Here is a 23,626-nt window from a genome sequence, read left to right on the forward strand (position 1 = left end):
GTGGGGCCGCGTAGCCAATAGCTGCCAGAGGGAGGGTCCGAAGCGGGCAGGTTTGTAGCATTTATTGGCACTGTGTTGGCCGGCCGGCTCTAGGATTCTAGTCGGCCGGCGGTCGTTGAAGTGGTGCGTCGGCTCCGCGGAGTGGCGGGGGCGGCAATGGAGCGTGTCCCGCCCTCCGAGGCTCCGGCGGTCTCCCTGTTCAAAGATGGGCTATTCCAGTTCCCAAAGGCGCCGGTGAAAAAGCAAGCGGTAAAGCGGCACTATCACAAGCATAACCTGCGGCACCGCTACGAGTTCCTGGAGACGTTGGGCAAAGGCACCTACGGCAAAGTGAAGAAGGCGAGGGAGCGATCCGGCAAGCTGGTAAGGAGAAGCGCCCGGGGGTTTTCCTTCCAACCTGCTCTCTTCGGCTGGGTTATTGGTCCGGCTTCCCCGTGCGGGGAGGGGGGCGTCGTGGTGGCAGGGGATGGTGGGTGGTGAAGTCCCAGCCTAGCTGTATTCTGTGCGCCAGGTCAGAGAAGGCGACCGGCTTTATTGGACTACACAGTCTATTTATTGGGGTGCCTGCCTGACGGGGAGGCAGCTGGCAATTGAAACTCCGAAGCGACCTGCGCCTACATGCATGAGGATTTAGCCTTTTGTTCCAAGAACCTGCCTGCACGGTTGGCTGCTGCTGCTGCTCGACTCGTTTGCAGCGCTGAGAAACTCAGCACGACTTGATGCAGGTTTATTGAAAAGCAAACAATATAGCAACCAGAAAGATAAGCTATCGCGCCTGTTTCCATTTTAATTTTTTTTCTCCCGTTCTGAGCCCAGTCAAAATCCTTTCCTTGTCTCCCTCTTACGGTTTTGGTGGGGTGGGGTGGGGTGGATAACCTGAAGGAAATCCGTCGATCCAAGCGGTCTTTTGAATTTTCCCGCTATTAGTTTCCCTGCGTGTGTACTTGTAAAGTGAAGGGAAGCCCTCTCTGTCTTTCTACCTTTAGCCTGCAGGCTTTTTCTTTTCTTTTTGGTCCTCCAGCTTGTTTAGCCCGTGAAACGGCAATCTCCCCCTTTTCCCCCTTAGCATTATAGAGAATGCTGTGGTTTCGCAGCCGTGGCTGATGATCCCTTGCAGCTGATGTAATGAGGGTTGTTCATCTCTCTTCCTTCCGTTCTTCTTCTTCTTTTTTCCCCCTTCCCCGGTAAATAGCGCAGGGCTGACTGGCTGCTGGAGCTCAACTGGCAAAGCTATTGACTGCGGAGGGCTTTTGGCTGGAGAGGGGAGGCGTTTTGCTGCACAGTGAAAGTAATTAGGAACCTACACCCTGCAGGGTTTGCTGATGGGGGGGGAGATTAGCAGTCTTGCAAGAAAAAAAATCGCAAAGCCGTTGAGAGAAGTGGGATTGCATAATGGTTCATTATTTTAATTATATTGCACACTAATTGTTATACTATTTGCAGAAGAAGAAGAAAAAAAAGCTAAATTTAAGATACATTTAAAACACTAGGAGTCAACACTGATTTAAAGATGTACACACATACACATTAGCTTTTGTTAAGTTGGATCACAATGGGCTTTGCAGCATTTGTTATGTAAGTGGCCCAGCTTGTTTGGCTAAGGAGTTGGATTCTAAATTAATGCAGTAGTGCAAAAAATAGTGCAAAAATGGCATAGTGTGTTAAATCAAAATATACTTTAACAATGAGAATTAACATGCAGCGAGACAGGCCCATGCAAATGAGAGGCAGTCTTGCAAGACTTCTCATGCCTCTTTTAAATCATTCTAGCTAGTGAGGAAGAGTGATAGGATTAAGGGCAATTAAGAGCAAGGGTGATAAGTTTAGAGCGCTCTTGCAAAGCTCCCTCCCTGGCTTTTCTTTTTGATGATAGTGGCAAGCTGTTCGTGAGCCAGTGGCCTTTGGTGGACTGAGGTTATTCTGTGGGTGGCTTTGGCAGAGTTGTAAAAGAATTGGGGGGGGGGGGGAAAGATGGCCATCTTGTGCTTCTATGTTTATGTCTTCCCCACACTTCAACTTTTTAATGTCATTGATTTTGGCATGAGTTGCCTGCCTGTGTAATGTTTGCCTCACTTGAAATATTGAAAGCTAGTCTTATTGGCTGGAAATTAAGGGGTGGGGAAAGTACAGTATCCAGAAGAGCAAGATCCAAAGGTCTCTGATATCTTCCTTTTAACCTTGTTTTTCCTGTGTAAATTAGCATTGCTACAAGAATGTGCATTGGGCAGTTATGTAAGCACAGTGTAAATTTGCCCTAAAGCCTATGTCTTGGCTTTCATTCAGTAGAATACTGTAGTTTATTGAAAGAACTCATCATGATGGTATTGTTTGTCTCTCCATAAACCCCTACATAAGATATATTGCTTAAGCAGCATTGACAAAAGCCTAAAGTTTGGAAATAAATTATCCGTGGCAGCACCATTGGCTTGGAGCATTAGTAAGTTGGGCCGATGTGGGAAGGAAACAGTTCGAGTCATGCTGACTGAAGTCACAGATCTTGTTTCCCTGTGGAAGAAGAGATTACATGTTTATACTAGCCTGAAAGAATAAATATTATAAGCATACCAACAAAAATAGCAGGTAGTACAACTTGACCTCTTTTTTGCACCATGCCCAGGTTAGTCAAACTTAAATCCACATACTTAATTTCATTCTAGTAAGCTACTTTTATCTCTCTTTTTTCATGTAATAAATATAATCTGAGAAATCAAACATTCTTGAAGCAGGCAATGACAAATCAATTCTGTGTCGTTGCCAAGAAAACTAGATGGAGGTACTCAGTAATCCCCAGAAGCTTAGCTTGACTTGACTAAGTCTTTACCTTTCTATTCCAAAGCCAGCAACTTGGGAAATATTCATATTGCAGTACTGTATAAGTCCTGCTAATCTAATCATGCATCTCCTATCTTAATTTAAATCATAACTTTGAATATCACTGTTGCTTCTGCTTTCAGATGAACAAGGTGTATATGATAATTGATACCTCTGTTCAGAGGATACATCTTGTTATTGTATGGATCAGCTTTCCCCAACCTACACGTGGCAGCTCTGGCCAGGAGGGCCTTTGTACAGCTTCATCTGATGAGCCAGTTGTGCCCCTCCTGGATCAGGCAGCCCTTCAGTTACTCACACCATTGTCATCTTAGGGTTCAACTGTTGCAGTGTGCTCTCCATGAAGACCACTCAGAAGCATCAACTGGTCAAAAATGCAATAACGCAAGGAGTGGGGGCCTGCCTATGCATGCTTGCATGACACACATACTTCATGAACTGCACTGGTTGCCAATATGCTTTTGAGTGTGATTCAAGGTGCTGGTTATCACCTGTAAAGTTCTACATGACATGGAGAGCTGAGGTTATCTGAAGGACCTCCAATCTCCAATGGTGTCTGCCTGACTGGTAAGAGCCATTAGACTGGGAATTCTCTAGGTCTTCTTGATTAAATTGTGTCATCTTTCAGGACCCAGAAAGTAGATTCTTTGACACAGCACCTGAAATCTTGTCCCTGCAAAATCCTACCATAATGACATTCCAGAAAGCCTTGAAGAATTGTCTGTTTTCCCAGATCTTGGGGTAGGGTAGATGAACCCCTTATTAGATGTATTTGTCCCACCATCACATTTTATCTTTTTGTATTTATTTTTTATATAGTCAGCCACCCCAGAGTTGATATGGAGATGGGCAGTCCTGAAATCTAATCAGGACGTATGGGAACTGCCGTTCCCAGAATTCTCTATCTTGATTCAGTTAATTTAACTTTAGTGAATGGTCCCTTAGATCTAGTTAGACTTCAAATATATATTTAAAAATATATGCTCACCAAACCAGTGTAGGAATCAAGACTTGAAATCAACATAGAATGTGTGTAGCTTAAACATTTAATCAATGTTTTTTTTTTTTTTTTTTTTTTTTTTTTTTTTTTTTTTTTTTTTTTTTTTTTTTTTTTTTTTTTTTTTTTTTTTTTTTTTTTTTTAATCTCTACTTCTTTCCATTGCTTTTTAAAACTATTAACTATTGTAATCACCCTGAATTGCTTATGTAAAGAAATTTGAGTGTCTTGTTTTTTCTGTTAGACAGTGCATCTATGGTGAAGCCTATTGGCTTCTATTTCAGTTTGTTATTTTGTATCTATAAGCTAGGGAAAGTAGCTTTTAATCCTTGGCTCTCTGCCAAATCAAACTGTAGGTCTGGATTTCTATACTTTTATTAACAATATAGTACTTACAATCAAGGGGTTGAAAGAAAGAGGAGGGTGGTTTTCCTAAAAAAATTAATCCACTTCATTCCACCCCACCAAAACCCAGGATAGCAGCAAATACAGGGGATTTTGACAACCAGATTTAAGCCATGATTTGTTAGGAAGAAGGCAATGTATAGAATTTATCATTCTAACACAGCTGGCAAACATTTATTACCTTTTGAAGATCTCTTTCTTATTAAAACCATAATTAAAGTCAGATTTGAAATGAGCACTCAGACCAAATTGTAACAAAAAAAAAAAAGCTGCAATCATAATTTGCAGTTGTCTAGTTTTTAACTAGAATATGGGGCTGGTTGTCTTAAAGCCATTTTCCAAAGATCTACCTGTGCATAGTTGCACCCTCCATCTAGATTCAGATGGAGTAGATGCAGTAAAAACCAGTAAAGATATATAATATTGATTATTCTTGCATATCATCAAACATTATACAATGCTTTACACTCAACATTGCAAGTTTTTCTAATAACATGTTTAATTTAGAGTTTAAAAGGAGCCTATGTCGGGCAGGGAAAGGACAAAGCATACAATTTGAATCTTAACAGCATATTGTAGGTAACAATGAAATTTCATGGGAAAGATATATTACTATGTAATTTGTAGCAGGACAAGTACAAAAAAAAAAGTCTGTTAAACTGTTGTCTCTTATATGTGGGATTACAGCTCTCACAACGTGCAACCAGTACAGCTTATAGCTATGTTGGCTCAGGATAACAAAAGCTGTGGCCCAACACATGTTGAAGATATCAGAATAGGCAATAAATATGAACAACTAGCTTTGCATATTGTAGTTTTTAGGATTGCCCTGATAAGACACGGAGCATTAGTCAAGTGTACTTGTCCCTTAATTCTGGGCAGTTTTCATAAATGTGTCTCTTTTCTGAACAGACTCTGAGGGATGCATCTTGGACAATGTACTGAAAATGAAGGAATGGTGGTACTTCAGCATTAACAGCTCTGACCATGTTAGGCAATCTTTCTAAACTTCTAGGGCGATTCTGCCTAGCTTTGAAGAAACATTTCAGACCTCTTGGTCAGTTAGGAGTGCAGTTGGGGCTTAGATTTAAGAAGTGGATGGGACAAGGACTTTTATAGGTTAGAGAAGGCAACTACTAGTTTACCAGGAAAGGCTTTGCCCACCAGCGACGCACATTCCAGAAACTTATCCAAATGATGAGGCAGTGAAGTGGGAAGAACTGGAGACTGAAACTTGAACCTAGCACAAAGTCCATTTAATGAAAGAAGCTTATACTTATATTGTACAATATAAACCACAGAAAGGAGAGCTGCTTATATAAGATGTTTTGGACCACATTCTCAGAATCTCTGACACTGGAGATACTACCATGATACAGTTCATTGCATATGTGCTTATTGATGTTGTGAATCAAAACCTTTATAGGATATTTATTTCCAGACTTCCCTTGCATTAGTTGTCCATTTGTGTCTCTCCCTGCCCCATTCCCCTGGGAAATAAACTAATTGGCTCCTGTAGTTTTTAAAACATTTTTTTAATTAAGATGTATTAATTGGGTAGAACATTTTAATCTAGAAAAGATAGGGAAAGGCTGACAAATGTGAATGAAACAAAATCTATAAGTGAGAAAGCTCTTTCTTCAGTTTCTTTTCTCTCTTTTCATTATCTTTTGTGAGTTGCCCACATTTTTTTTTCTTCCAAAGCACCCGAGTTCTTTCAAATGTTTTGCTGGCAGATTGTCCGTTCATCGATTATCTATCTATCTATCTATCTCACATTTGGAACTCCCTCACAATGTGTACAATATTACATTTTTTATGTAAGGAAGAAAATAAATTATGATATAGACCCAAACTCATGCTCTTAAATTATTATAGACTTTATATTACTTAATTCATATGTTGGGGAGCGTTCATCTGAGTTCTTGAAAGTATGGATCCTTGCATACCACTCACAGTAGGTGTGGTTCTCAGTTTGCAGAAAAAAAGTTTATTCCTTGCACAGGCAGGCCTGTTACTTTCCTCTTTTATCTTTTTGTTGCAAGAGATGATTCATGACAGATATTTATCTGTCTCTTGAGTTCATATAATTGGTTTATATTTTGGAGTTATATCCTTCCCTTTAAAAAACAACAGCACATCATAAAGAGGAAGGAAATGGTGTGGATGCAATGAGGGATCAGACAGTTCAAGGCTTTAGCCACAATCCCAGTGTGACAATGCACGTGTGCCAAGTGGCCAACTTCTTTTTTAGTTTATTATATTTATTAAAAAAAACTGGAAAGTGTACATGAAAAACATATAAAAAAAGATATAAAACATATTGGGAAATAGCATACCAATCCTTATTGAATTTTCAAGTGAACATACTCTGTTAAAGCAATTCGAATCAGTAAAAAAGCTATAAAACAGTAAAGACATAATTTTATCTGTAACAGAAGCTGAATTTTGGATACAGCAGAAATCCATATATAACATTATGACCCAACAATATTTTTCAGTTAGGATTAAATTCTTTATCAGAGTAGCATGTTATTCCTAAATCAGACCAATATTCCTATTATCTAATTAGCCATTCTTCCAAAGAAGGAATCAAAAATTCCACCCCCCACCCACCCACCCCCGAAAAGTGGCTAACATTAATGTTAGTATTAAATGAATATCTCCTGATTGCTTAGTATTTTCTGAAAATAGCTTCACGTGAGATGAAGAATAATGTTCATATTAGTACTAGGGCAAAGTCATATACCTCTGTTTTGCTTGTAACCCATTGAAACAAAATTAAATTATATCTGCGTAAACTGAATCTCAGATGACTGATAAAACTATTCTTTCTTTCTTTCTTTTTTTTAGCAAGAGGAAATGAATTTGCTTTTTAGAATTCCAAGTTGAGATTCAACCTAGCAGGTTAACCATCTCTTTGTTCTACCACTAGTTGGGAGTCCAGATGACTTTGTTGCTGAGGTCTGGAGTGTATGCCTTAAAATACACCATCTTTGGGAAGAGTTGAACACTCTCTGCCTCTCTCTCCCTTTATAGCAAAGAAGGAATTTGAGTTCATTGTGGCTAGATAGGAGAGCTCTAACATTTCTGCCTTTGGGATGCAAGACTAGGCCTCCCTTTCCTTGTTGCCAGGAGACTTAGTATTATGTGTCTTCCAGGATCTTTTTACAGGATTAATGCTGTTCCGCATTCTTGTCTGAGGGAGGATATGGAGGTTGTGCCGGATTCTGTTGAAAATTCAACCCAAGACATGCATTGTCTTCACAATCTCTTTGAAAGAGGATTAACTACATCTATTCTTTAGCTTGCTCACTTTCCCTCTCCTCTCCTTCTTTTACTTGGAAAAGAATTTTCATAATAAAGCAATCCTTAGCAGTCTTTTATAAAGTTTGCTTCTGCTATTTCAGATTTGCAGCATTTTGACTAGCTGGCTATGTTGGAGGAACTTCTATGTTCCATTTTTTTTTTAAATGTATTTCTTCAGAAGAGAAAATAGTACCTGGAACTTTATGCCCTTATTCCAGTGCCAAACTGTTGTTTTTTGTTTTAAATCTGACCAAGTGACTTATTTTCAGCCATAATGGATGGCTGAGAATAACAGAATGTTTTCATTTGCAGCAAATAAAACATTTAGAGTCATGTGCTCTGCTCACTTTCTATTCACTAGCTATGTTTTATTACAAGAACTCTACCAAAACACCAAACTCCTGCTCTGTATTAAGCCTGTGCAAAGTTGCTGCTTTGAAAAGAACCAAGCAGATATTTTGTTTAAAGAAAAACAAAAGGTGTTTAATTTAAAAATGAAAAGTCCTTTTCTTAAGAAGATCTATAGCCAAAATGTTTTAAGTGCCAGTGTGCTGACATCTTTGTGGCTAGCAGATAAATTCTTGCTTTTCTTAATCCTTTTTTTTTAAAAAAAAAAAAACTTAAAACATAAACCCAGAAATTTTTAAGCACTGAACTAATTCAATAAAAAATGACCTAGATGACCTTCAGATTGAGGCAGGGATAAATCACATAAATATTTTTTTAAAAAAAATTAAAATCATAGAATTCTCAAAATGTATGTTTCCAAATGGGGGGTGTTAGGTCTAGGGGCCAGGAGTATGAATTTTAAAATACACAATTAGTTATTCGGATAATGCTACTAACATTAAGTTTTTAAACTTAATGGTAGGTCTCAAAATAAAAGCAAAGTAAGAAGCAATTTTTGGGTAGTGCTGGACTAGAAACAGAGAGAGCATGACTTCTAATCTTCCTTTGGGCATGAAAGCCTGCTGAGTAAATTTGGGCCAATCACTCTTTCTCAGCCCAATTTACCTCACAGAATTATAGGAAAAATAGGAGGGAAAAGCATTACAATATGCACTACTTGAAGCGGTACACAATAAAGGTGGAATACAAATTAATATTTTTTTTAAAAAATCAAGAAGTGCATTGATAAGTTTTACATTCAGAAAGATTGCTTCGCTGTTAATTGGAGGAAAACTGCATTTCCAGGTTGCTATCAAGTCCATCCGGAAAGATAAAATCAAGGATGAGCAGGATCTTCTCCATATCCGAAGGGAAATTGAAATCATGTCTTCTCTCAATCATCCCCACATCATTGCTGTTCATGAAGGTAAGAATTGTTTGTTTAAATTGAATTTAAGTTTATCTACTTTTTTCAGGCCTATCACTCTTCAGAAAGGGAGGAAACAGAATTCTAGAAATTGTAGCTGTTTTTAGGACAGGGAACTGTTTTTATCTCTATGTTTCAAAACTGCTTAATGCAGCATTTATAGAAAATGAACAGGTAGCTAAATCAAGATATTTTAGTGGAATGATTTATTTATACATGCTGTACTTTGAATAGGCTCAATTGCCAAACTTTCGAGGCAGATTATAATTTATTGGAACAGAGTGTTAAAGATTGACTCATCTGATCTGTGGCTTAATAAGACTGCCATGGCCTTTTGCATTTACGAGGGTAGAAAGTTCTAAAAGAGACACTTGTTCAAAGAACTTTTTTCTTTTTCTTTTTCCTATTGCATATTGGCACAAGCTGGAAATGTGGCAGTATAAAGTATAAAAACATCTCAGGGCAATGCCCAGGAAGAGTTTAAACTGGTTTGGTCAGTCTTGATTAGGAGGCCAATTACATAGTATGGAGAGGAAAAGAGATATCAAGATTTTCTCTTCAAGCAGAGTTGGCCATGTTTACAGTTTTTACACATAAATAAATGCTGTTCTTCATCCTTTAAACACAAGAGGAGGTTCATAAAATTCTGCTTGAAATGCAGCTGAATATATGAAACACAGCAACACTGAAAATTTCCCGTTGTACTTTTCAGTACTGTTCATATTTTCTCCTTGTTTTTTCTTCCTTTCTTTTTCTTTTTGGTGTGTGTGTTTGTGTACAAAACAACTTGTATATGTTCTGAACACCAGTTGATTGTTATGATTTTAAGACTGAGAATAAAGAACTTTGAGTCTGGGTAACTTCTTTGTTCTTTGTTTAGGTTCTATGTACAATATCATGAAGGCACGACTAGGTGAAAGATCTTAAAGTGTTGTATTCTTAAACAAGAAATAAAAAAGTTAACACTTCAAAAATACCATTCTGATTATTGCAGGGGTACTGAGGATGTGGTCAAAAACATCATGATGGGTGGCCATGATTCTGCCATCAAAGCTTCACTCATTTTTTAAACTGCATTCCATGTGTCATGAAAATTGGGAGAGCCTTGGTCACACCATCTTAACTTTTGATTATTGCTAGTGTTGTAATCCAGAATCAAGAAAGGCAACAAAAGAATTGGTAAAAGAAATAATCTGGTCCTGGGCTAAAGTTAAACCATTATTATATTCAGTGATGAAAAGAGCTTGTATCCATGTATTGATCCCTGCAATTCTTTGGCAGGTGGTATAGTCCACAACTAAAAATTTGTTTTAGTTACAGCTCCTAATGGGAAATTCATTAAACTTAAATCTAATTTACCTGCTACAGTACATACCACAGCAGTTAAAACAGTGTTAAACTATTTGGCCATACATTTGCACAAATATACAAATTTGCAGGTCAGGACAGGAACTAAAGTGACAGGTTTATTATTAGAATAATTTGGCATTAAGATATATAGAATTCTTTACAGTCATTCCTAACCTTTTCTCTGTTCTTGTTTGTATAGTATTTGAAAATAGTAGCAAGATTGTCATTGTGATGGAATATGCCAGCAAAGGAGATCTGTATGATTACATTAGTGAGCGCCAGAGATTGACGGAGCAGGAAGCTCGGCACTTCTTCAGGCAAGTGGTGTCGGCAATCTATTATTGTCATAAGGTTAGTGAAAATGAAAAAAAAAACCAAAATATTTCAATTTATGTTTTCATATCCATGTTTTACATCTAGTTATTTAAGATGGTTGAAAGCTGAAACACAATTACCCTATTTAAATATTATCACAATGGGGATGCATGAGTTTCCTACAATCTATCAAAAGTACAATAGGTTTTTTCTTTCAGTTTTCCCTTATAGCAGTGTAATGGTATGTTAGTTTGATATGGAACACATCCATGCAGACTAATTAATAACGTTGTTGGCTGGTGTCCTTAGCTTTTTATATATATAGGCAACGTAACTGAACTTTTTTCCTCATTCCTAGCTTTCATAGGAGGATGAGTTTTCTCCTTCCATTATGGAAGATGTAAACATTAGAAGGTGAACGTCTTCCTCAAAGTGTGTGGTGCGGGGGAAAGGATTGTGTATTAAAATTCCTGTTACATACAACATCTGCACTAACTAGTTGATTGTGGTGTTAGCTGAAATATCCCATCTGGTCCTAGGGATGCAACTGTGAGAAGCTGCATTAGGAAACACACATCTACTGTGAAAAACTATGCTAGCAAGTCAAAATGATTAGGCTGGGTGATTTTGGGCTGCTGGATTTTGGGTACTACTTAAAGCAGTAGACGTTCCCAATAAGGATAATTAGAGTAGTATGAATTTCAGGTTTACCGTCAGGAAAGTCTTATTGGCATGACATTATAGTGGATTAAAAACTTGATTATGTAAATCTTAGTTTTTCATTTACTTACCGAAGAGCACTGGGGAAACCTATATTGTGCTGTTCTATAAAGGAAATATAGCAAACACTACCTCCCCGCACTTCCTATTTTGTTTGGGTGTTTAATGGGAAAGAGAACAGATAACAAACTTTTTCATCATTGAGATCGAGCTCTCTTCAAGGTAATGGAGCATGAGCAAACTTCCTTAAAAAGAGTAACCTTGCAACAATCACCTTAATTTGCCCAGAGCTTTCAAATTACATGCCAAAAATAAGTCACTTGTTATATTGGAAAGCACCTGCTTCCATTCATTTGTATTCAAAGCTAATGGCACTTGAAAGTCAAGGGGAAAGCTTAATGTAACAGACTAAGGTATAATTTGGACAACCTGCTTCAAATACAGCTGGTCAGTCTGGAATTCCAGACGTTTACTGGTCTTATTTTGAAAGCTTTTTTCTTGGAAGAGGGGGCGGGGGAATGGAAGTAACTCAGGAAGTAATGCTGGGGGTTAGGCATGTTAAGGGCTATAGATGAGCGTGGACAGTTGGTGGGAACATACTGCATTCCTTTGCAACAAATTCTATTGTCTTAGGATACAGAAACTGATAACAACTTGCTCTTTGCAAAGAAATGTACTAGTTAGGAAATCTGCATTTTGCCACATCACCCTATTAGGGGAATTCTCAGTAGCAAAAGGAAATATGTCACCAAAACATCCTGCAGGCATTATAGGGAGGGTTTTCCTTCCTTGTGATTTCATCTGTGTTACCTAGTAACAATTGTGCAAGAGATTCTACTACTACTACTACTATTCCCACACAACTGCACATTCAACACATATTTATTGCATAGAAAACCATATATTTGAATGCAAGCATTTTTATTAAGTGGTACAAAACAGTTCTTAGCAGGAGGCTTCTGGGGCTTTAGTTCTCATGTATGGGTTGCGCTGGTAAGATTGCAGGAATTCCATATTATTACTCTGCCTATACTTAGTATGCATACGACGTGTCTATGTTTCACTTACATCTGTGCCTCTATTTGGTGGCTTAGTGTTTTGCTTCATAGAAAAATAAATATTTAAGCAAAATACTAATATATGACACACAGTTAGATGGGATGAACTGAGGTAGCCTTCTTTTGTTTCGTCTTCTAACAGGAAAAATAATAATCAGACTTCTGTTTTTTTTCCCTAACAGAATGGAATTGTTCATAGAGATCTGAAATTAGAAAATATTCTTTTGGATGCAAACGGAAACATTAAGGTAAGTTGGAATTGGCATGAAATTGCATTTGAGTACTTCTCAAATGAAGAATTTATAATACGATGAAGGTCCATTTAAAATAGCAATTTTGAAATGTTTGGATAGTATGTGATGAATTCCCCACTTCTCAATCCTCCTCCACAAATGCAGACATTTATATTGTCAGGATGGATTTTAGTGGAGATGCTGGCATGTTAAGCCTTCCAGTGTGAAAATGTTCTAAATAATCTTAGAGATTGCACAACATCATTGCAGACTAAGATTCACAAGCAGTCAGCTTTAAAATTGGTTACTTTTAGCAGGGTTGCTACATTCTGTGCCTTCAAGCTTCAGGCATTGATGGCTCCACTTTACCCACTAACATCTAATAGATTTCAGAGTTTCAGAAGGGAAATATGAGTCCTGCCTTTTTTAATACCTTCAAAAAACTCAAAAGATGCTGTTATCCAAACCCTTGATTTTGATTATTTGTGCGTGGATTACTTGGCTCCTTTAAACAAGAAAAAGATTAAAAACTAGTCGCCAAGAAGTTTAGCTTATCTTCTGTTCTGCTAAACAAGCAGATTGATAATGAAGATTAAAGTACAAGGTGACTCTTGGTGAAATCGAACACAAAAAGATGTGGTTTGTTTAAGAAAAAGAAAAGGAAGACATTTGTGGGGCAGCGAAAGAGACTTTGAAACATTTTTTAGACAAAAGATTCAGTTGTGTATCTGAGAATAATTCATTATCTTATCACAATTAACCAAGATGGCAAGTGGGACGTTGGGTATAAAGGATTTGCAATTAAGCACAGATTGAGGGCACCAGATTATGTCAACATTACACACACATAACAGTAGGGTTTCCATTGTGATTCTGTGGTTGCCATCTTGATCATTTTGATCCTTCTCCTTTAACATGTTGCTGGGCCTAGGCCCCAATTTATATTACATAAACAATAAGCTGTTGTCAAATTTGCAAACTTTGAATATATATGCAGTACTATCTGGATGATCTGACAACTCTAAATCTAGGGCCAGATTGCTTGTTTATGTGGACAATGCAGGAACTAAAAGGCTTTCTGTAAAAATACAATTCTAGTTGATTTGGGGTTGGAAAGTAAAACTTATTCTAAAGGAAGTCTTTTCTATTTGTTTTCCGATAGTATTAAACAGCATCAATCTGAAATTATTGTTCCTCATTATAGATTGCAGATTTTGGCCTTTCCAATGTTTTCCAACAAGATAGGCTTCTTCAAACCTTCTGTGGCAGTCCCCTCTATGCATCTCCTGAGATAGTTAACGGAAGGCCTTACAAAGGACCTGAGGTAAGGGAACGGATAAAATAAAATTTCCCCAATACTGGAGAAGTATTTGGACTATTAATACTATTCAGGCTGCAAAACACATAGCAGAAATTCCTGGCTTTTCCCACTGAATACTTAATATTGTTGCAAGATTATGCACCTGGTCATGCATATGACATTTAATAAACCCATTGGGTGGTTAAGAGCAAACTGATGGCCAGAAACTACTGTGCAGTTTACAGACAAGGTATACTCGGACAGAATGACATTGTTGTTTTATTGGCAATGATCGGGGCAAGATGTTCTTATTTGCACTTCCTGATGGTAATAGCAGTTGCCAACATAAAGATCAAAGAAGAGTTTTATTCCTTGGGTAGACTGATTGCAAGTTAACAGTTGGGTTTTATATCTGCAGGTTGACAGCTGGTCTCTTGGTGTTCTTCTCTATATTTTGATCCATGGCACAATGCCATTTGATAGCCATGATTACAAGACACTGGTAAAACAGATTACAAGAGGAGATTACAAAGAGCCCACCAAACTTTCAGGTAAGTTGAAACCAGATGAGGGGTTTTCTGCCTAGGGAATAATTCCACTCTATTTTTATTAATCACACACCGCTTTGAGTACTGTTTTTATTGCAGTAATAAAAATTAGTATTTTTCCCAAGGCTTACATTTCTATTTCATGTGATTCCAGGAAGAACTGAAAACAAGATATTAAAATAGGGGAAGACCAAGCTTTATAATTCAAAAAGGCCAAGGATTAAGTGTAATAAAAGCAGGAAATAGATTGGCCGTACTGCATTTCAAGCCAGCTGCTTAATTTACAGATTAGTTTATGTCATTTTATGGCTGGATTGCTTCTGTGGAAGGGTAGCTCTTCAGATGCTTTGCATAAATAATAATCTAGAGGAATTACAAAATGGAATACTCACAGACTTGACTGGATTTGAAAACACAAAACTCAAAACATTTGTTGGGACTTATTTGCAAACTTCTGGTGAAATACAGTATGATTGAATGGGTACAGAATTTAAATAGAACAACTGACATGCTGCTAAGGAGATCACAGTGACAAATAAATACTAAATTCACCAACAATATTAGAGTTAGTGAAAATTAGCACAAGATATTATATTGATGATGTAGTATTGATTGCTGAAATGTTAATTTATTTTCCAAAAATTATTGTAAATGCAATAATTAGGTCAGACAGTTTCATATTTGATGCCAACATTATAAAAACCTGGAAGCTGATTTTATGTACACTGAAAAAAATGTAAAAATTGAAATCACTTTCCAATCATTTATTTCTTTGTTAAACATTAGCAAACCATATAGTCGCACAAAATATATCAAGTTGGCTTTATATAAGATAACAACTACCAGGATATTTTATGCTTTCCATTGGAAATCAGGTGTAATTCCTTCCATAGAACTGGCAATGTTATGGCAAATTAAGTAGTAGGAATAGGCATTAGGCTAAAAAATAATCTCATATTTGAGAAACAGATATTTCTGAACTGTAATTCTATATATAGGCTTATATAACATTCAGAGTTTGAGTTTCTCTTAACAAAGGCTTTAATATCTAAGTTTTATTTTGATGAATAAGGGGAGAGTTCTTAAACAAAAATCTTTGAATTCATTTTTTTACTTATAATTAACAATTGGGAAAACTGATTATCACCTTTTCTTAAACTACAAAAATGATTTTATGTCCTATCTCTTATCTAGAAACAAGTCATTAAAATTTCACCATTTAGTTGTGATCAGCAAAAGTTGATTGAAGGATACCAGAGATAACATACCTATTTTAACCTTGATCAAACAAACCAACTGACAACTATAAAACGTGTATAGACAATGTTTTCTGCCGGAATCCTGACACCAACATTATATTCCTTCCTTTTAATAATCTTGATTTTTAGCACCTTCAAATTATATTCTAGAACTTGATTTGTTTCCATTTTTATTGTTCCTTCTAACAAAATTCTTCCAAGCTTTAGCAAGCTTCCTTTGAAAATATATCATTTCACCATAATCACCAGCTCTGCTTTAACTCAGAGCGATTTTCGATTTGCCATTTCTTCTAGGAAAAATATTTCATAGTTAAGTTAACAGTAAAACCGTTTTAAGGAAGGCTTGGGCTGGATAGCCCTTCATATGGGAGGCTTTACTTCGAATTGTTGACTGAGAAGAAGCTAGACTTGATGTCCTAAATTACCCCTTTCTGGGAATGTGAGGTCTATAAAAATATATTCTTATATTTGCAGTTTTGGAGTTTCTGATGGATATCAGATCTAGGTCACTAGCTGAAATAGGATCTTCTTGTATTAAAATTTGAAAAGACTTCTGTGAAATGAAGCATGTCCCTTCTCTGTACATCTCATATGATTTCTTTGATTTGTAGATGCCTGTGGCTTGATCCGGTGGATGCTAATGGTGAATCCAGAACGCCGAGCTACCATTGAGGACATAGCCAGCCATTGGTGGATCAACTGGGGTTACAAAGTGCCAGTTGGGGAACAGGAGTCTTTGCGAGAGGATGAATCTCCATTGGCTACTGTTGCAGATTGGCTTCGTCGCTCCTCCAGGCCTCTGTTTGAAAATGGGTCCAAGATGCGCTGCTTTTTTAAACAGCACATCCCTGGTGTCACGTTGGAGAAGCAGCGTTCACTCAAGAAGTCAAAAAAGGAGAATGACGTGTCTCATGCTGTGCAAGAAACAGGCCTGGCACCAGAGAACCAATCCAAATCAATCCTAAAGAGACCTAAAGGCATATTGAAAAAGAGAAACTCTTGTGAGAAGTCCCAGGGTCCTTCTTCAACTGTGGTAGCTCCTCTTGATACACAAAAAGAAGACAATACTAGACCTACAGTTGAGTTAGCTTGTGTCCTATCCTCCAGATCCTTGGCCTGCCATACAGAGGATGTAGTAGCTGTCCTTCCAGTGCCCAAGAAAGGAATTCTGAAAAAGCCACCAAAAAGAGAGTCTGGTTATTACTCATCTTCAGAGCGTAGTGAATTTGCAGATGTTTTAGACTCTGAAAACATAGACCTTAATGCCAGTGTCTTTGTGGGCACACCCTCCTCCACTCACAACTCCAGTGATAATCAGGCCAGGCGGAAAGGTATTTTGAAACATAATGGCAAGTATTCCTCCAGCAGCACCGAGTCTGACGGTGTGCCCGACAAAGTCCTCCCAACGTTCCCTGAGGTGATCTTGCCCAAGCTGCCCTTCGCCTCTCGCATTTGCCCATCCAGCGCTGTGAGTGAGGACAGCATCCTTTCCACGGAGTCCTTTGACCAGCTTGATTTGCCTGATCGAATGCCAGGAAGTGGAGGGGTCTCCATGCGTGGCTCTGTCTCTGCAGATGACCTCTTGCAGCTGGAGGAGGGAGATGTGGAAACCAAGGGTCGCCGACTCCGACGCTGGACAGTGACTCAGTGCCAAAAACCCCTTGCAGACAGTTGTTTCTCTCTGGCAGACTGTGATAATGTTACCGAAGTCTACAAACGGGCTGTGACTATCAGCATGAAACTAAGCTGATGCACTCATTGCCAACAAGGACCAGTGACACACGTTTGCTAATAGTGGCAAACATGTTTTACAGCCCAGATTCTGGCATTCTCCAAACAATTTGCACTTCCCATTCAGATGGATAAAGAACTAAAGAAGCAGAGTCTTTGTCTTCACCCTGACAGGGCTGGGAGGCTATTTATTTTTACATATTCCTTGTTTCTTTGAGAATGTAAAAGAGCATTTACATTCTTAACATTGCCTGTAAAATGGTACAACAGGGTATGGCTGTGTGTTTGGAGAGAGAGAAAAAACATGTTGATAGAAGGGCATTGGCTGTGGGGGGAGTAAAAGTGTGATGGGCCTGGAGTACTGGGGGTTGGGGGGGGTCAGGGTGGGAGAGAATGAGAAAGCATCTGTTCTGTATAGAGTAATGGATTAAAAGGGATGCCCTTTTTCTTCTCCCAACACCATCAACAAAGAAATACTGAACTGGAATCATGGGTAACTCATTCCATCAGATTCTCCCGAACAGCTTTGATCTCTCCAAACAGACCCTGATTATCATCTCTAATCTTAGTGACTGGAGTGATGATTTTATTTGCACTGTGTTTCTTTAATTGCACAAAGAAGAGAATGTGTTAAAAATGCCTCTGAAGGGAAAAAGATTAAAACAAGGTACTTGGAAAGGAACACTAAAGTTCTGGTTCATTGGAGGGTATCTGCATTATTTAGTATTATTTAGAATTCCAATTATCCCAATATACTTGGATTGAAAAGGCAGAGAAAACTGGGCTCACTAAAAAGATTCAGTTAAGCAGCAAAATAGTTGATAAAATTTAGAACATCCCCACCCCCATGGGCTTCCTTCTGTTAGACTACAATTCCCATAATCTTCAATCGATATAGGCATGCTGCCTGAGATAAATAGAAGTGAAGGCCCAACAGATATGGAGGGAATCATGCAGGAAATACTGACTTGTTAGAAGTTAGATGTTCTGGTAAAATCTGAAAATAGTAAAGGCACAGAAAAGTTCTAAATTTTCTATTCTCATTTCTATTTTGTTTTACTTTTTAGAATACTAGAAGGACACTTGAACTTGATTTAAAAAGTGACTAAAATATGGTGCATATTTCGCTCCTGCCAAAAAAGAATGCAAAATATAATTGCTGTAACCCAACTCTGTTGTAAAGTAAATTTTCCTGTAGCTTTCAAATAGGCACTTGTGTTTCCAGAAATGTGTCCGTTTATAACTAGCTAGGTCTGAACTAGAATATGCAGTCTAAAAGGTTGAGGTAATGAGGGCCAGATGAAAATTGTTTAATGGGGAAACAGATGTTTGTGAATAGTAAGGCATAGCAAGTTTTTAAAGTGAGCATCAAGTCCTTCCAAAATACAGTATAGTTGCCTTTGGAAAAATGTTAGGCTATGACTTGAAACCCAAAAGATGTTTACTTAACATAGGAAGATACCTTTCTTTGAACTTCCTGATGTTCTCCACATCTCCCAAAGGGTCTCTTTGTAGTTCAAGTGACCCTCCTGAAAGTTACTGGAAGGAAGGAAAGGGCAGAAAGCCTCATTCTGGGGTGTCCTAAAATTAACCTGTTTTAGGAATCCAGTCATATTTTCTCCAGATGCCTGTGCCTTCTATATCTGGGTTACAAAAAACCAATATGTTTGCTAAATGACACTGGAAAAACAGGAAAACAAATGTCTTTATCTTCTAATTATTTCTGGATTTTTGTGGAAAGATAAATCTGGTTCTGTTGTCAAAGTAGTGAATCGTTGCTTTTGTGTGTGTGTGTGTGTTTTGTTTTTTCAAAAAATATACTGTCTTTTTGACCAATATGAACTTGACAGAATTTTTTTTTAAAAAAATAAAGAAGGTATTCTTTAAAAAAAAAAAGGCAATATAGTGCATTCATAATCAGAAGAAGGCAATCTGCAAAACATGTCCATATTGTAGCATCTGGATTCTAAGTACCAGATGCAGTATCTTGCCATGTATTTTCTGGGTTAACCTTCAAAGTACTATGTTATAAAGTATTTTTTTTCCTTCCGAAGAAGATAAATTTCCAGAAAAGTGGGACCAGAATTTTTTGTCTGCGCATAAATTGATGCAATGCTTATGCAAGAAATAATAATAAATAAATAATAAGAATTGTGTGTTGATGTTGACATTACTGGCCCAGGCCAGTCATTTTAGACTCCCTGTCTCTGAAGGGGAGGGCAGGATCCAAAGAGGAGAGATAGCAAATAGAATATTATAGTACAACCCCCCTCCTCTTGAATTCTCATGCTCTTATGACTGACTCAGCCTTCCGTCCTTCTGAGGTGGGTAAAATGAGGACCCAGATTCTTGGGGAGCAATATGCTGACTCTGTAAACCACAGAAAGGGCTGTAAAGTACTGTGAAGCAGTATATAAATCTAAATGCTATTGCTAAGTGCTGCTTCTTTTGTGCCATATCTGTCATCAGATGTTGGATCATGGTGGCAATCCTATTTTTATCAACAGCCACACACAAAAGTACTGTTGAATTTTGTCCAAACCAATCCCTTAGATTTTGAAGCCATTATGTTCTTCTACCTGGACCTCATTTGCCTTCAATCTTTCCTTGGAGGATTAAGTGAAATATAGCATATTTTTCTGGGTGTGGCATCACATGTCCAAAAGATTCTAACTTTTGCTTTTTTATGGTTTTGATGATTTCCCTTGGCTTTCCCTGAGATATTAAAACCAGAGATAACAGTCCTGCTGATCATACCAAAGGCCCATCTACAGTTTATTTTCCACATGGTGCCAATCTGATTTCCCTGAAAAGTGTAAAAAGAGGCATCTTATCTTTGATACGGTCTCATCATAAACTTACCTGCTCTCTTTTTGAAGCTGTTCAGGCTGGTGACTTACTGCATATAAAGGAAGTTAATACCACTATTGTAACTGCATTTAGAAAATGAAATGCAACCTTTGTTCTCTGTCAGCTTCATTAGATGAATCCAGGGCTGACATGAAAATGAGGGGAAAACCTGGCTTTATCCACTTCGCTTTCAACAAACACAACTCTCCACGTTTCTGTCAGGTGTCTCTTTGTTTACTAAACTAGAAAGATGCAAATACCATACATAACCTTTTGACATAAAGGCATTCAAGCTCCATAATATTTTCAAGCACTCTTCTGAACTTTCTCCAGAATTACAGTATTTTATAATCTGAGGTACAGCAACCACAGGTATTGAATGGCATGCCAACTGGTTGCGTTATAAACTTTTATTTAGGCAATTCACAAGAGGAATTTTTTAAAATGTAACATGAACTTTTTCTAAAATGCCATATAAATACTGTAAACCAAAGTGTTCCAACACTAAAGTATTCCACCTGCCATTTTAATGTTTACTAATTTAACTTTTGAGAGCTTCTGTCACCTCATTGCTCACTCCCCAAACTGGGGAGGCATATATTCTATGTCAGGCTAAAACAGCAACAACAACAAAAAGCAGAACCATACTGCTTTTTCTCCAAATTACAACTTTAACTAAACTTTGCCACTTGAGCTACCAAGGAAAAGATTTATTAGTAATATCACAGAAAAGAATAATACATTTTTAACAAACTGCTTGGAGGAGAAGCATGGAAAAGATAGTGGTAACCCTGTTCTAAACCATAAGTAATGGTCTCTGAATAACTGCTCCACAACAACAACAACAACAAATGAAATAATCCTCAACTTTTTTCAGTAACATCTGAAGTGCTGATTTATGGAAACTCATGAACCCACTATGTGGAACTCTGAAATAAAATCAATCCCATATCTGCAAAAATAAATACAAGAGATATTGGTATAGCCATTTGTTTGGCCCTCTTCGTCAAATTAGATGCTGTGTCTTCACATTCCCAAGTATTTATATGAGGGAGGGAAGCCACAATTACAATTAATTATCCTCCCTAGCTTTTTCCAATTGCAAAACATCATTTCTTAATCATATACAGCATGGATTTCATTTTATTCTCTATAGCAGGGGTGTCAAACTCGTGTCATCATGTGACGTATTGGGACTTTTTCCCCCTTCACCAAACCGGGCATGGGTGTGGCCAGTGTGTGATGCATCTGGCCCATGGGCCAGAAGTTTGACAGCTCTGCTCCATAGTCGTCTTTCCTAGATTTTCTCACATTTATGTTTGGAATATTTCACAATAACACATAATATTCTTGTCAAGTCAACTTGGGAACATCAAACTAATGGAATAATACTTTGCAATATTCCACATGCAATAATTATTATAATTTGAGATATCTGTTGACATTTACCACATATATTCATTTTCTCTGTCTCCCACTCTCACACAAATACATGCATCCACACAACTCCAGCATTTTAGATATTTTGATATAATGAGCTATAGCTCATTTCAATAACATTTCTTAGTTGGAGAAAAGGAACTATCAGATTCCATCTGATTTTAATGACTCCAACAATTGCTGCATTTTCCTGGTAATTCTTGATCCTAATTATGCAAAGATTTGATTTTTCTGGAGTGTTTCATTTGTGCACTAGTGCATAGAAATGAGGCAAAGGTGTATAATAAATCCTGCATCAAAATCTATTCTGCTTCATGATCCAAATATTTGTCAGTGGGAATCCAAACCAGAATCAACTCTGCTGCTAATCAGAATGAGGAAATACCCTTAGAGAGCAGCCCTCTGTTGTATTGTTGGAATGTATGATTGTATGCTGCTGTGATACATGTGCCATGAAGCCTGTCTTACAACCCTAAAGTGGCCAACTGATCGAGAAATGATTTCAGCACTACCTTGAAATAGGAGTCAACTTCTGAGGAGAGACAACGCCATCTTTGCCATCTCCCAGGGCAACAGAATGACTCGATTCAGATTAAGAATGATTACATGGCTACCTATTAAGTCTGCAGGTCATACATTTGGCAAGTTATAGGAGAATGAGAATGAGTTTGTAACAGTCTGTGAAGGTCAACATTTAGCCCTTTAGAAGGATGTGATTTCCACATTTGCTTCTGTGGTATTGTTGTTTTTTTAAGGCGGGGGAGGGGATGTTGTATCTTAAGCGTAATAAAAGCCAAGACTAGCCAGACTTTTTAAAATGCTGATATGAGCAACAAAGGTGATTAGAGAACTTGAGGCTACACTATTCAAGGAATAGTCACAAGAACTGGGATGTTCAATGAAGAAAAAGAGTAGACATGATAGCAGTCTTCAAATATTTGAGGGGCTGTCACAGAAAAGAGGAAGTCAATCTATTTTCCAAAGCACCTGAAGGCAGGACAAGAAGTAATGGGTAGAAATTTGTCAAGGAGGGATCCAACCCAAAACTAAGAAGAAGTTTCCTGACAGTGAGAAAAATTAATCAGCTTGCTTCCAGGAGTTGTGGGTGTTCCATCACTGAAGCTTTTAAGAAGAGATTGGACAGTTATTTATCCAGAATGGTATAGGGTCATTTGCTTGAGCAGGGAGTCCCTTCTAAGGTCCCTTCCAACTCTGTTATTCTGTACTCTGTATTCTGACCAATTTATGAACTGTGAAGAAATGAATTATTTCCTCTCTCTAGGCCAGTCTTCTTGTGCTCATTTATGCTTCTGAAATTGTCCCCAAATGCTGTAATATTTTCTTCTATTTCCATTTGGTTAATGCTAATTCCTTTTAAATGCCTTGACAAAATCATCTACTTTTAACCTACTGGTAGCTGTTAAACTGAGCCTGAAATGAAAAGAATGCAGGCCTGGAATTCACCCCCTCCAGTCCACTTTCAGATTCAGATGAAATTAACAAGGTCATTGTGCAATTTGCTCCCCTGCAGAGAATTCCCCACATGCTTCCAAATCCATTAAGAAAACCATTTTGGGAGAACAAGACGATTGGTCAGTGCAAAGTCCTAAGAATCTCAAGGTAGGAAGAGCACAGAAATACTGTTCACTGCCAAATCAGCAGACACCATCCAACAGAAGAGAGGTGAACGTCAAAGTTGTTCTCCAAGTGAGCTTTCCACCAGAGTGATCTTTTCACCATCTTATGTCCTTTGCCCCTCAATGACAACACATCTTGTTGACGGGGGATAATTATACAGAGAATAGAAAATGTCTTGAAGGACAGTGGGAAGAACTGTTTCTGAGGGAATGATTAGACAAATACATTTTGAGCCCATACCAAGAAACAAATGTCAGAAAACACCTCACCTTCCTAATTTGCACAAAGAGAAAATATGAGAAGATGGAAATTTAAACTTGCTAGAT

The 23,626-nt window shown here is 37.8% G+C and overlaps 1 protein-coding gene across 1 annotated transcript; it reads left to right on the plus strand.

Moving 5' to 3' along the window:
• Nucleotides 1–27: 27 nt before the first annotated feature.
• Nucleotides 28–19,523, plus strand: NUAK2 (NUAK family kinase 2). Its single transcript, XM_026676820.2, has 7 exons — nucleotides 28–363; nucleotides 8,738–8,858; nucleotides 10,408–10,559; nucleotides 12,484–12,549; nucleotides 13,739–13,858; nucleotides 14,253–14,385; nucleotides 16,253–19,523. The coding sequence occupies exons 1-7, from the start codon at nucleotides 157–159 to the stop codon at nucleotides 17,389–17,391; spliced, it is 1,938 nt and encodes a 645-aa protein (XP_026532605.1). The 5' UTR covers nucleotides 28–156; the 3' UTR covers nucleotides 17,392–19,523.
• The last annotated feature ends 4,103 nt before the right edge of the window (nucleotides 19,524–23,626 follow it).

The sequence above is a fragment of the Notechis scutatus genome, chromosome 3, assembly GCF_049901735.1.
Source record: "Notechis scutatus isolate UNSWTSFEM ecotype Mainland chromosome 3, rNotScu1.2, whole genome shotgun sequence".
In the NCBI taxonomy this organism is placed as follows: Eukaryota; Metazoa; Chordata; class Lepidosauria; order Squamata; family Elapidae; genus Notechis; species Notechis scutatus.